This window comes from Lutra lutra, chromosome 8 (genome assembly GCF_902655055.1).
Source record: "Lutra lutra chromosome 8, mLutLut1.2, whole genome shotgun sequence".
Lineage (NCBI taxonomy): Eukaryota > Metazoa > Chordata > Mammalia > Carnivora > Mustelidae > Lutra > Lutra lutra.
The window spans coordinates 70,510,832-70,525,366 of record NC_062285.1 but is presented as its reverse complement, the minus strand read 5'-3'; the positions used below and the strand labels follow the sequence as shown (position 1 = coordinate 70,525,366).

Sequence of the window (14,535 nt, the reverse complement as noted above, 5' to 3'; positions counted from 1 at the left end):
TACTTCTGCCGTCTAGGTTGACATTTCTCTTGAGTAGCCAAGCTACTAACATTATAAAATGCTTAGCTATTTACTATTTGCTAATTGACTGTTGTTTAAATAGCACTTCTTATTCCCTATATAGTTCCTATAGGTTAGTTTATTTATTTTCCATCCCCCTCAACTATAATATTACATCAAGAACAGAGCCTTCCTGGCCCATAGAAGGCATTAAATAAATATCTGTTGAAAAAATGAGTAAATTAGAGGTTTTTTCTTGCTTATATTCACTCTTCAGCTTAGAAAGGAAACTAAAATTGAAGATTATTGTAATTAACCAAACCAAGTTTTATTTGTGATCCTAAATATGAAATCCGTAAGAACATCAGAGAGTTGACTCTGAAAACTTTAGCCACATCCCTCTGTGTGCTGACTTGTTTCTGTGTACAAAATAAAATCAGGCCCAGCCGTACTAATATATTTTATACTTTGATACTTTTGAAAACCGAATTATCTGAAAGAAGCAGCAGCCTAAAGAGAGGTCGAGTTAACTGTCAATTCCCCATCAGAAAAACCCACTGATGAAGCAAAGCTATTTATTACATCTCTCCACAAAGAGACCCACCTTGACAGAGCCTCAGTAATTTCTCAAAATGGGAGGTTTAAAGAAAGGCTGTTCATAGGGTTTTAGGGTCTGGACTGGGTTTTGGATGGTGGAAAACTGGTTGGGATAGGTGGAGTTTATGACATAATGACTGTCTGTTGGGGGCACAACAAAGTGAAGGTCTTTTACTTGGCTCTTGCCTTGTTTTTGTTGGGTCTCATCTTCTAGAAGAGTATTTCCCACAAGCAGCTAAGTGTTCTATGCCTAGTCTCAGTATTGGTTAATATAGGGTTAATAGGAAAATTTGTCTGGCCCCAGTGTTACCTACCAGGGCAGGAAATTATGTTAGCTTCCATTTCTAGAGATGTACTTGTGGGAGGTGGGGGAGAAATAATAAGTCCTATGTCCCCAGTATCTCACATACTGAACTAAAGCACTCAGTAGTTAAACATTGAAAACACTTGTTAAAATTAATAATTCAACCATACTGATATTATGAAGAACATTTTCTCCAGGGATATGTTTCTATATCAGGAAATAATATCATAAGAGACCTAGGGAACATATTCAATTCAGTTTGATTTCATTTAACCAGTGTTTCAAGAGTATATTTCTATGAGTCCATGTACTTTTTTTAAGGACAAAAGATATGGTCACTGTCTTAAAGAATGTATAGTCCCAGGAGGGAAGGCAGTTAATAGACTCATAGCCATCCATGTAATTGCATATTAAAAGCTATGTGTTACATGTAGCAATAGAGGTCTGGATTAAGATCTTGAGACTTCTAAACTCTGCAATGATTATGATACTTACCCCCCAACCCTCATGTAGTTAAACAGAAAAAAAAGTTACTAAACTATGAAGTTGCTAGAAGGAATTGCACCAAAGTACTGATTTTTGTAATGGTGACTACTTTGATGCTATCTTAAAAATGTCAGGCATTTTTTTTTTTTAATGGAGCCCAATTAGAGGCTTGAACTCATGACCCTGAGATCAAGACCTAAGTTGAGATCAAGAGTCAGACGCTTAACCGACTGAACCACCCGGGTGGCCCCAGATAGCAGTTTTTAAGTGTCTTCTCATTCCTGTTTCTTGGTGCCTCCACTTTTTGGGATCTCAAATTATCTGATTCAGCCTACAGTGATGGCATCAGAAAGGACTGATCTGTTTGCCTGAACAAGTCAATAAGGACTTTGGAGTTAGGATCATATTTTTGATACTGGTCTTGAAGGTTGAATAAGAGTTTTCCAGATGACAACCTTGGCTAAGGCAGAGAAACATGAAATAGCTGCCTGAATATTAGGAGCCTGAACCACATAGGAATGAGTAGAGTGAGTGAAGTTGACCAGAGAGAAAGAGATCAGGTTTTATATGACTTCTACCATCAATTAAATATGGATAACAAAATTTAAAAATCTACGATGCAAACCAAATTAATGTCTTCAAGTCTAGCCCAGGAATCAGTAAACTTTTTCTATAAAGGCCAGATAGTAAATATGTTAGGTTTTGTAGGCCGAATATATCTCTTAACAGTGTCTCTTCCAACTACTACATTCTGCTCTTGTAGCATGAAAATAGCCAGAGACAAAATAGTGTGACTGTGTTCTAATAAAACTTTATTCACAAAAATTGGTTGGTAGTGGGCTAGATTTCATCCAGAAGACACAATAATATTAGACAATTCCTGGCCTGAGCTATCAGTCTAACAAGGATTACAGAATAAAAGGTCTACAATGCAAACTAAAGAAGTGCCTGCAAATGTAAGCTATCAGATAATTTGGAAAGAGTCAGAGGATTGGTTGAAATAATAGGAAAGGGTAGCAAGCAGGTATCCTGAGTTGCCCAGGGAAAGGAAAAGAGAAGATCAGGAGGAAGATAACTTTACAGTGTATAAGCAGGCCTGGAAGGAACCATGACACAAGGACCCAGATTCTGTTATCCCAGACAATTTCTATGATTTGAGTCTTTTCTATCACGGACATGTGGAATTCCAGTGATCTTGTATAGCAGTGAGTACTGGTTGTCCATCAGTATCCATTGTTCCCTCTCCCAATGTGATTACCCTGTGTTTGTTTTTATGTTTGTTTTTATTTATTTGAGATGCAAGCAGGGAGAGGGGCAGAGGGAGAAAGAGAGAAAGAATCCATAAGCAGACTCCCTGCTGAATGAAAATCCCAGGACCCTGAGATCATGACCTGAGCTGAAACCAAGAGTCAAGCACTCAACCATCTAAGCCACTCAGGCGCCCCTGTTACTCAGTTTTTAACTGAGCCTAAGGCTATGCGGGGGTAAAGACAACATTCTTCACCTCCCTTGTAAGTAACTGTCATGTGATTAGTACTGGCCACTGGGATATGAGAAGTGATATGAACACCTTTTGAGACATGTCCTTAAAGAGAAAGGGTATTCCTCTTACTTTGACCCACTGCTTGAAACATGATCAAGGTGGCAAGCTGCCTTAGATCATATGGACCAGAGTAGGAGGAAGTGTAATAGGATAGAAGATGCCCGGAGCGCCTGGGTGGCTCAGTGGGTTAAGCCTCTGCCTTCAGCTCAGGTCATGATCTCAGGGTCCTGGGATCGAGCCCCACATCAGGCTCACTGCTCAGCAGGGAGCCTGCTTCCCCTTCTCTCTCTGCCTGCCTCTCTGCCTACTTGTGAGCTCTGTCTGTCAAATAAATAAATAAAATCTTTAAAAAAAAAAGAAGAAGAAGAAGAAGAAGATGATGATGCCTGGTTCCTGGATGACCTCATGGAATAGAGAATCCTACTGGCCCTTGACTGTCTATCTCCATAGTGTTACATGAGAGAAAGCCAAACGTCTATTTAGACTCAGTCATTCTTATATAGGTCTCTGTTACATCAGCCAAACCTACATCTGACTTAAACCTATGTCAAAACTGTTATCCTAACCTTTGCAAGACAAGCCTTTGCACTGAGATTATGTGAAGAAGGGTAGGGTAGGGTGTGGAATAGAAACAAATGAAAATGGCAATGGTCTATGATCCCTATTCTTTCATTTTTAAAAATATTTCTGGGGGTGCTTGGATCAGTTAAACATCTGCCTTTGGCTCAGGTCATGATCCCAGGAATCCTCTGGCTTCCTGCCCCATGAGGAGTCTGCTTCTGCCCCCTTCTCTATCTCTCTCTCAAATAAATAAATAAAATCTAAAAATAAAAAAATAATAAAAAATATTTCTTAAAATACAAGTTTAATAATATAAACAGTAAAATAAATGTACAACTAAGCACAAAGTTTATACTAGTATTTAATATCATAATGACTTTATGATAATACCTTTTCTAGTTTATTTTTTCATTCACAACAGCAAATGCTTGTTGAAGAGCGGAATTCTCTTGAAACACAATTATGGACTGTTGAAGCACTGAGGGACACATAGGTGCATGACAAATATTTCCTCCTTCTGAGGAGACCACAGTATAGTTGTGGAGATAAAATATTTATTAAAAAGTGGAATGTCATTAGTGCCATGGAAAAGGCCTCAAGGAAGGTCTGTCAGTTTAGAATATAGATCTCTTTCCTCTGTGGGCTTTCATGACCAAGAGAGTGTTTACACAGGCTATTTGGCTCTTAATTCAAAGGACTATCACATTGATAACAATATATATGTATTTTTTTGTTATCAGATAATCAGTACCGCTATTCCAGATTCTATCCATAAGCACATAAAATTTTTCTTTGTTTCATTTTACTTGCAAACATATTTTGTTGAGATTAAATTCTTAGTGTGATCTTTTAGTTACTCTATCTCTGAATATAAAAATTTCCTTATCATTAATAATTAAATAAAACAAAGTAATAGTGATGGTAAAATATTTTCTTGGTTTTATTCTGATAAACTTTTTTTTTTTTTTAAGATTTTATTTATTTATTTGACAGAGAGCACAGCTAGAGAGGCAGGCAGAGGGAGAGAGAGAAGCAGGCTCTCTGCTGATCAGGGTGCCCGATTCGGGGCTCAATCTTAGGACCCTGGGATCATGACATGAGCCGAAAGCAGTCCCTTAACCAACTGAGCCACCCAAGCACCCCTGATAAACTTATTTTTAAAAAATTCCTGGGGGTGCCTGGATGGTTTAGTCAGTTAAGTGTCTGCCTTTAGCTCAGGTCATGATTTCAGGTCTTGGGATCCGGCCCCTGGTAGGGCTTCTTGTTCATCGTGGAGCCTGCTTCTCCCTCTCCCTCGACCCTTCTCACTGGCTCTGTCTCTCTTTCAAATAAATAAATAAATAAAATCTTAAAAAAAAAAAGGGGGGGTGTGCCTGGGTGGCTCAGCCGGTTGGAACCTCTGCCTTCAGCTCGGGTCATAATCCCGGGGTCCTGGGATCGAGCCTCTCTTTGGGCTCTCTGCTTAGCGGGGAGCCTGCTCCCGCCCCCCTCCTTCCTCTAGGCCTACCTGTGATCTCTGTCAAATAAAATCTTTTAAAAAAGAAAATTCCTGGGTTTTTTTTAAGCAAACAGTGCCCCCTTTTGGCCATTGGTCCCCACAAAAAGAAATCCTAAAACAGACATCATTTTTATCTCTAAGAATTGAATTTATGTATATAAATTATATATAACTTAAAGTATTTATAAATTTTATAATATATACTATATATATATATTTTGTATAATATAAATTATGCATAATTTCCAAAGAAACCATCCTATGTTATCTGAAGAGTATATATACTGTGTGCTTTTTTTTTTTTTTAAGATTTTATTTATTCATTTGACAGAGATCACAAGTAGGCAGAGAGACAGGCAGAGAGAGAGGAAGGGAAGCAGGCTCCCTGCTGAGCAGAGAGCCCGATGCAGGGCTCGATCCCCGGACCCTGGGATCATGACCTGAGCTGAAGGCAGAGGCTTTAACCCACTGAGCCACCCAGGCGCCCCTATTGTGTGCTTTTTAAGATTTATTTTGTAGACTCACATTTTATACTGTGTGGTTTCCTATTTTTCATTAACATACAGTATTATATTAATTTCAGGTGTACAATATAATGAGTTGATTAACATTTTAATTTTTTTATATAGTTAGGTCTACTAGAGTGGTTGATGGCAGTTTTGTAAGACCCAAATTTTAGTTCTATGAATCTTCTTTATCCTATCTAATTCAGGTTGAATACGAAGGCTTAAAGCATGAGATTAAGCGGTTTGAGGAGGAAACTGTGCTGCTCAACAGCCAGCTAGAAGACGCCATCCGGTTGAAAGAGATTGCAGAGCACCAGCTGGAAGAAGCCCTTGAGACCTTAAAAAACGAGAGGGAGCAAAAGAACATCCTGAGGAAGGAGCTCTCCCAGTACATCACCCTCAACGATAACCATATCAGCCTCTCTGTCGATGGACTCAAGTTCACGGAGGACGCAAGTGAACCAAACAATGATGACAAAATGAATGGGCATATCCATGGGCCTCTTGTGAAACTGAATGGAGACTATCGGACTCCCACTTTAAGGAAAGGAGAATCTCTACACCCTGTTTCTGACTTATTCAGTGAGCTGAACATTTCAGAAATACAGAAGTTGAAGCAACAACTTATGCAGGTAAGATCTCTTTAGGGCTGTGAGAGTAGATTTCTTACAGATTGTGGGTCACCTGTCTGGGATTTTTTTGATCTCACATTTTAATTCTAGCTTGTTTTTTGAAATAAAGCTTCTTCAACTGTCAACTTTGAACGTACAGTATCTTAGAAAGATGTAACAGAATATGTGTTCAAAACTCATTTGCGTCACTTTGAGAAATCTATGTTAGAGAATGGATAAAGAAGATGGGAGATCTATCTATCTATATACATACATACACACACAATGGAATAGTATGTAGCATCAGAAAAATGAAATCTTGCCATTTGCAATGACGTGGTTGGAACTAGAGGGTATTATGCTAAGCAAAATAAATCAATCAAAGAAAGACAATTATCATATGATCTCCCTGATATGAGGAATTTGAGAAACAAGACAGAGGATCATAGGGAAAGGGTGGGGAAAATGAAACAAGACTAAACCAGAGAGGGAGACAAACCATAAGAGACTCTTAATCTCAGGAAACAAACTGAGGGTAGCTGGAGAGGAAGGGGGCTGGGAGGGAGGGGTGGTTGGGGTATGGACATTGGGGAGGGTATGTGCTATGGTAAGTCCTGTGAATTGTGTAAGCCTGATGAATCACAGACCTGTACCCCTCAAACAAATTTAAAAAAAAAAATCTATCTTAAAGCCACAAAGTGGATTGCAATCAGGTGTGAAGGGAGAAAAGGGTTTCCATCCATTTCTAACAGAAAAATTCAGAATCTATACATACGAGTGAAATGATAAAAAAATGAACGTTTCCATCACAAACAACTGTAGATAATAGCTTCAAGAATAATGGTAGACTTCACAAGAATACTTTAAGCTTTAAAAGACCTGAAGGACTTTCAGTATGCTAATTAGCCAGGATATCATATGATTCAAAATACAGAACAGGGATAAATCTGAAACCAAGGAGGTGTTATTCCAACATGATCTAGGCCTTAAATTTTTAGCACCTTCAAATTCAAATGCCTTGTGAAGAGTCCTAGCCTTTAAGGTTATCTCGCTATGAAATGGCTTTTCTAGTTTAGGTCTTTCCTCCCTGCCTATCTTAATCCAGTGCTGATGGGAATCTTGCCTGAGGAACAGCATCACTCCTGTCACCATGGCCTGGGGGCTTCTCACTACTACAAATTGTTGGGCTCCAGCAGACCTGCGGAACCAGGAATCTGGTTCAACAGGCTTGTCAGGTGATTAGGTTTGAGGCTGAATTTTCAGTCTCTTATCCTCCCCCCAGGTTCTTTGCATTTGGGTGATAATTAGAGGCTGTCGAGACTTTGGCAGGCATTTATTTCTATAACAAATGGGGCTTATACTTTCCTGCCTTTATAGAAATGATGACTAAAAAATGAAAATAGCAGAAGTAAGAAACTAGAGAACCAGTGATGTTAATTTAATAGGTTTATTATTAACAGCACATCGAGAATTAACATATTATGCACTTAACCTGCCATGTGCGTTGGGCTACTAGCAAAGAATTCATTTTCACCGTGTTTAAATCAAGAAATCAAGAGGGCATGGCCATTGGAAGAAAATGAATTTCATACAGACTTTTACCTGACTGCGAAGTTCAGTTCTGTTGGGTAATATTTCTCTAATGTCTTTTTGCTCAGTTTACACTAATACAACTAGATTGATAGCAAACATATTTTAAATTTTTGCATGATAATTTGTAAGAATTCATACCCCCAAACTAAATAGAATTAATTTAGAGTTTTTCTTAAACTATCACATTGGTGGCTTTAGTATACAAAGTTAGTGTACCAAGAATTTTTGTTTCTTCTTTTTATGGTGGCAGTGTAGAAAATAATAGGAAGAGGGGCTTTTATGGACAAAACAGTTGAACAGTTTTCAGCCAGGTTAGCTATTGGCTGAAAACTCAGAGCTGTTTTCTTCACATCTAATCCTAAATCTAATCTAAATCTAATTCTAGAAGAGATGAGTCATTTAACAAGAAGAATGGTGAAGACAAGTTCTCAGCAAGAGAGTGGTTCTTGGCTGGAATGTCGTTTGCATTTGGGGTAGGAAGATTCCTCATTGTCTGACACTGGTGAGCTACAAGGGGTCTAGCATCTCTGGACCCAACCCATTTAGTGCTAGGTACATCTCTTCAGACAACTTGATGACCCAAAGTGCCCCACACATTTCAGATGCTCCAAGGGCCAACCGCTAGTTGGGAACCCTTTAGAGGGACAGCACATTACTCTACCATCAAAAGGGGCTACAGAATACCTTCCTGGTTAGAATGGATTGATTTATGAGTTAATGTGTGTAGAGTGCTTAGAACAGGGCCAGACACACAGTAAATGCTCAGTGATTGTGAGCTATTATTACTATTTTCAACTGCACAGTGCCTTTAATTTATTAAGCTCTTGATTCATTTAGCTTCTATTAATATTAACTTACCTTTGGACAGTTTTGCTCGAGGAATATCATCTCAGAAGGACTAACATATGTGGTTACTGGTAGGAATACAGAAAGGTAATAGTTAAGTGTCTGAGGGTGAGGTCTTTCTGAAAACTGATGTTCATTTAGCAAAGAGGGAGAGAAAAACATGACTAGGTAAGCCTTCCCTCAATACAGCAGAAAACTGTACCAGTGCTTAATTCATGTTGACAGTTTGTCAAGATATAGAAGGGGACAGGGAGGGCTTCATGTTCCAAAATTTGCTCCACGTTTAATTATAGAAACCAGGCTCAACGCAGGAAGGGCTTTGCAGCTTCCAGCCTCACAACCTAAAACACTAATCTGTAATTTTGTTTTAGACAAAGTAGCCATCTTTTGGTAAGCAACATTTTTAAAAAAACATATCAACTTTTTCTAAGAATATATTTCATTGAGTACAAATATAGCAGAATATATCTTTTCACGCATAATTTGTTTATATAATCTGACAGATTTTCCTTAGCTATGCATCCCCTGAGTTTAATTTATGTAAATAAGCAAATTATAAAGAACATGCCAGGATATACTGCCTAGAAGTGATTGCATTTGTGTTTGATCTTAATGTTTCACCATGTTAATGTTAGAGCATGACGTTTAATAAAGTTAATAAAGAGTATGACAGTTCTGATATTCAACAGTACTAATACACCTTGCAGCATATACTGTGTATCAGTGCCACTCTCCTGGATGGTCCAAGGAGCAAGCAATAAAACGCACTTTAAGTGCGGCTCTCTGAAATGCTTGGGACCAGGTGTGTTTTGAAACTAAATGTTCAGAATGTAGAAAGGTAATATGCAGCACGTATGATATGTTTATGACATCCCTAATGGGATGGGGTGCGGCCCTGAATGATCAAAAAGTATAAACATTTCCGTAGTGCAACATGTGGTTATTCATGCTAAGAGGAGAAAATGAGGACCAGAAAAGGTCTCTTATCAGTCAGGTGCAATTTTGCTGCTAGAGAAGTCTAGAGCTGTGAGTTAAGAGAAAACTTTTATTTAAAGCCACTTGAGATTTAGAAGTTATGGCTGTCTTAGGCATGGCAATTGCCACACTGTCAGGCAGCTCGCTGGCTTGTGTATCTCAGTTTCTGATATCAGCATACTTTGGATATCGCAGCTTGTGTTTTCATAGTTCCCTTGTTTTTTAGGATTTCTTTTGGCTGGGGTCCAAAGTACCTTCAACTCGAACACCTGTGCTTTGTTAATGTTGACAGTTTGTGGAGATATATGGGGGCACGGGGAGGGATCTAACACCCTGTACCAGGGAATATGCAGTTTTTAAATTGTTCTTAGAATTAAAGAAACCTTTTGAAAACAGCATACCCAGGTCGAAGAAATCATACTGCCATCTGCTGGGAAGTGGTGATAATTAATACGAAAATCTAGGACAACTGCAACTGAAAGAGTACCTCCCAGAGTTGTATTGCTCCCAAGACTCAGTTATGTCGAATAGACTATACAGCTGATCCTTGAACAACACAGATTTGAACTGCATCGGTCCACTGACATGTAGTTCTTTTTGCGTAAATACAGTATAGTACTGTAAAGGTGTCTCTTACGATTCTTAATAACTTTTTTCTCTAGCTTACTTTATTGTAAAAAAAGTATATAATACACATAACATTCAAAATATGTATTAGTAGACTATTTATGTTATTGGTAAGGCGTCCAGTCTATAGTACTGCATTGTTCAAGGGACAGCTGTAATTGATATTTTCCAGTGACAGCCAAGTTACCTTAATTAGTTTTATTAGAATGAAAATAAGTAGATCCTGTCTGGGGAAGCGAAATTACTTAATCTATTTAAAGGAGTCTCTCTGCTTGTACTAAAATTTCTGCCTTTGATAAATAGCCTCTGTTTAACCTCACATTGCAGAGAGTCAAACTAGGGAGAAAACTCTTCGGATTTTTTTTTTCAGTATCGTACTAGCCATATAATTTCACATCTAATGTGACAAAACAGCAATGTTTCTATGAAACTGAAACTGATGTTCTATTGTTTATTTCTATAAAGAAATAAAGATTCATATTATATTTAGATCCACTCTATTGAAGAACATTTTGATTTTTCCTATAATGATGGTAAGTGGTCAGTTTGCTATTATGTCCACTAAGAGTTCAAAGCAATTTATATATATTTGCTTAATTGGTTGGTGTTATAATAACTGTAGGAGGTAGTGAGTATTATTATCCCCATTTTACAGATCAGCAAATTGAGGCACAGATATGTTATTGTCATTTGCTCAAAGTCAAGAACTTAGTAAGTAAATTTGCTACAGAGAACAAGTCAAACAAATTAAATATTCTCTGTGCTTAACAAAGACAGAATATTTATGGGGTGAAATTAATTAAAAGAAGATTAGGCAGTTTGTGTTTTTTAAAACTTAAAGTGACAAATAAAATTTTCTAGGGCAGAGTTGACAACCCATTATACAATTACAGATTTTATAAAGATTACCTTTAATGTAAGCTTTATTAGTAAATGCATTTCTCAGAAGAACTTTTTCTACCACATATCAGAAAACATAAGAAGAGCATCTGTTGTCACAACAGCAAGGGAAGAGTCTTTGTGATCTTTTTTAAGAGCAACTTTTTGGAGATATAATTATATCCACCCAGTTAAAGAGTGTCAATGATGTTTGTTTGTTTGTTTATTTTAAAGATTTTATTTATTTATTTATTTGAGAGAGACAGACAGAAATAGTGACAGAGAGCATGAGTGGAGAGGAGAGGGAGAAGCAGTCTTCCTGCTGAGCAAGGAGCCCAATCCAGGGCTCCATGCCAGGACCCTGGGATCATGAACCTAAGGCAGACACTTAACCAACTGAGCCACCCAGGCACCCCTCAGTGGTTTTTAGTATATTTACAGAGCCGTGCAACCATCACCACAGTCAATTTTAGAACATTGTCATCACAACAAAAATGTGTACCCATTAGCCACTCCAGCCCTGAGCAACCACTAATCTACTTTCTGTCTTGATAGATTTGTCTGGTCTGGACATTGGATGTAAATGGAATCATACAACAGATGGCCTTTCATGACTGGCTTTTTCCACTTAGCATAACATGTTTGTGGTTCATTCGTGTTACAACATATATTAGTACTTCATTCTTTTTATTGTCAAATAATATTCCATTGTTTGGATAGACCACATTCTAGATATCCATTTATCAATGATGAACATTTGAATTGTTTCCACTTTTGACTCTTCTGAATAATGGCATGAACATTTGTATACTAGTTTTTGTGTGCACATACATTCTGATTCTCTTTGGTATATGCCTAAGAGTGGGATTGCTAGGTCATATGGTAACTCGGTGTCACTTTTCACTAGGTTGATCTTTTTCACAGTTCTTTCTTTTCAGGGCGCAGACAGGCATTGGCAGAATTGCTTCACTTCAAACAGAGAATAAACTATTTATTTATGAGTTCTATTTGTGCATGTCGATACTATGTATACCATTACAAGAACCACACCCAAGCATTCAAATGTCAAATTGAGAGTCCGTTGACCAGGATAAAGACGATGAAAATTAATAGCCTATGAAACAGCTTTTTTACTTCTTTTCCTATAAAAGTCTTAATATGAATGTGCAAATTCTGATTATCTTTTCTTTTGTTCTTCCACAAAAGAATCTATCAGTATTCAATACATGTAAGTATGCTTATTTAAAAGATAAACCCTCAATGAAATTAAAAAATTTCTGTGGGAGGGATGCCTGGCAGGTTCAATAAGTAGAGCATGTGACTCTTGACCTGAGAGTCATGGGTTCGAGCCCCACATTGGGAGCAAAGATTACTTTTAAAAAAATTTCAATCGGGGGCCACCTGGGTGGCTCAGTGGGTTAAACCTCTGCCTTCAGCTCAGGTCATGATCTCAGGCTCCTGGGATCAAGCCCCACATCAGGCTCTCTGCTCAGCAGGGAGCCTGCTTCCCCCTCTCTCTCTGTCTGCCTCTCTGCTACTTGTGATCTCTGTCAAATAAATAAAATCTTAAAAAAAAAAAATTTCAATCGGACATAACAACAACAATAATAATAAACATATACTGTATATTTACACTGGATTACAGAGTTCACAAATTCTGCATTTAAGTTCTCTGGCAAAGCAACCAGTCCTACTGTAAAAAAATTAAAATCCTCAGTTCCAGGTAGAAGATGAAGATTGTAGAAAGAGAAATAAATCAACCATTCTTAGTCACTATAGACATGATAATTAAGTCAGCAAGTGTCTCTTGGATAAGTTCTTCACAAATGGAGAATAAAATAGTACACTTAAAATGAATAGAAATTTTAATATTTGAAGTCCTTTGCTTTTATTAATTGAAAACTCAAGATATCTTAAATAGTTTATGCACTGCTTCTGAAATCCAAATACAATTTAAGGTACTCCAAACTTCAATAGCTGAATAAAAATAATAATCATGCTGGGGTTGTATAAAATTACCCACAATTTAGTTATCTTTGGAGGGAAAGCAGACCAATCATAACTGTCTGGAAAAATGTGTGTGTGTAAATTTGGATATCACTCTCCGTTCAAGGGATTCCACCAGAAATGCACTGAGTGTGTGGAAGAGCCATACACGAAAGAGACAATATTCTATCTGATGTTTTCTGGAGAGGCTATCCTAAGGATTGATTTGTCTTTTAGTCTTAAAAAATGTTATTTTAAAATCAGAATTGGCAGAGCACAGATTGGAACTCTCCTAATGGCATTACCTCTTTCATTATAACATTTTTCCCTCTAAAAATGAGGTCAAGACACTTCCATACATTTTGTTCTAGTCCAATTTTTATTTTATTAAAAGCTTTTTTTTTTTTTTTTAAGTAGGCTCCAAGACCAGTGTGGAGCCTGATGCAGGGCTTAAACTCATGAACCCTAGATCAAGGGTCAGATACTTAACTAACTGACCCACCCAGGCACCACGTATTAAAAGGCTTTTTCAGAATACCTTTGTCGAGGCGCCTGGGTGGCTCAGTCTGTTAAGTGTCTGCCTTCTGCTCAGGGTATGGTCTCAGGGTCCTAGGACTGAATCCTGCATGGGGGTGGGGTGGGGGGGGACCCTGCTCAGCAGGGAGTCTGATTCTCCCGCTGCCCTCCCCCCGCTCCTGAGTGCTCTCTCTCTCTCTCTCTTTTTCAAATAAATAAATAAAATCGTAAAAAAAAAAAAAAAAAAAAAAAAACAGCTTTGTCTTTTGTAATCATGTATACTGATCAAATGATGTTTAGGCTTTTCAGAGCAAATTCACTTAATTTTCAAGAGAAAAAGAAAACTCCTGAAATAAACTATTTTCACTGAGATTATATGCAATATCAATAACAGAATATTTAGGAGATTTATTTTTTATTTTCTATCAAAATTGCAAATAACTTGGCTCTTCATCAAGTACCACATTACCTAATTACCTGGGTTTTTCACTTAAAGGTATTGCCCAATAGTCTGGATAGATCAGATCTTCACTTGATCTTAGCCAAAAGGCCGAGAAGCGATTAGATCAGATCTTCAGCTACGGGAATATAATTTGTTATACCTAGTGAAATCCAGCTAAGGGGATTTGTATTAGAATATATCTTGACTCTGAAATGAAAGAGTTGCTTTTGCAACTACAGATACAAATCTATGAAACAGATGTGTTTGGCATAAAGAAACATTTTGGTCCTTGGAATGACCAGCTACCCAAATGTTAACAATAGTTAACATTATAATACCTTGAACATTATATTCACTGTCTTACTCAATCATCCTTTTTTAATTGCATAAACTGTAGCTTGCCCAGAGCCCCGTAGCTAGGTAAATGTTGGTGCCAAAATTGGAGCTGAGTTCTCGGATGCTACAGCCTCAGTAGACTTTCTTTTTTAACCTGTCATACTATTTTTGGGGAATATTTTGGTTTCTGTAGCCATAATATGTAACCTGTGGATTGTGTTCCAGATAT

General features: G+C 37.6%; 1 protein-coding gene across 9 annotated transcripts in view; it reads left to right on the top strand.

Moving 5' to 3' along the window:
• The window catches only part of BICD1 (BICD cargo adaptor 1), a 226,629-nt gene that overhangs the window by 164,758 nt on the left and 47,336 nt on the right, over positions 1 to 14,535 (top strand). For all 9 annotated transcript variants that reach the window (XM_047740888.1, XM_047740886.1, XM_047740884.1 and 6 more), the window contains exon 4: positions 5,702 to 6,127. In XM_047740888.1, the coding sequence (XP_047596844.1) occupies positions 5,702 to 6,127 (426 nt within the window). The remainder of the gene's footprint in view (positions 1 to 5,701; positions 6,128 to 14,535) is intronic.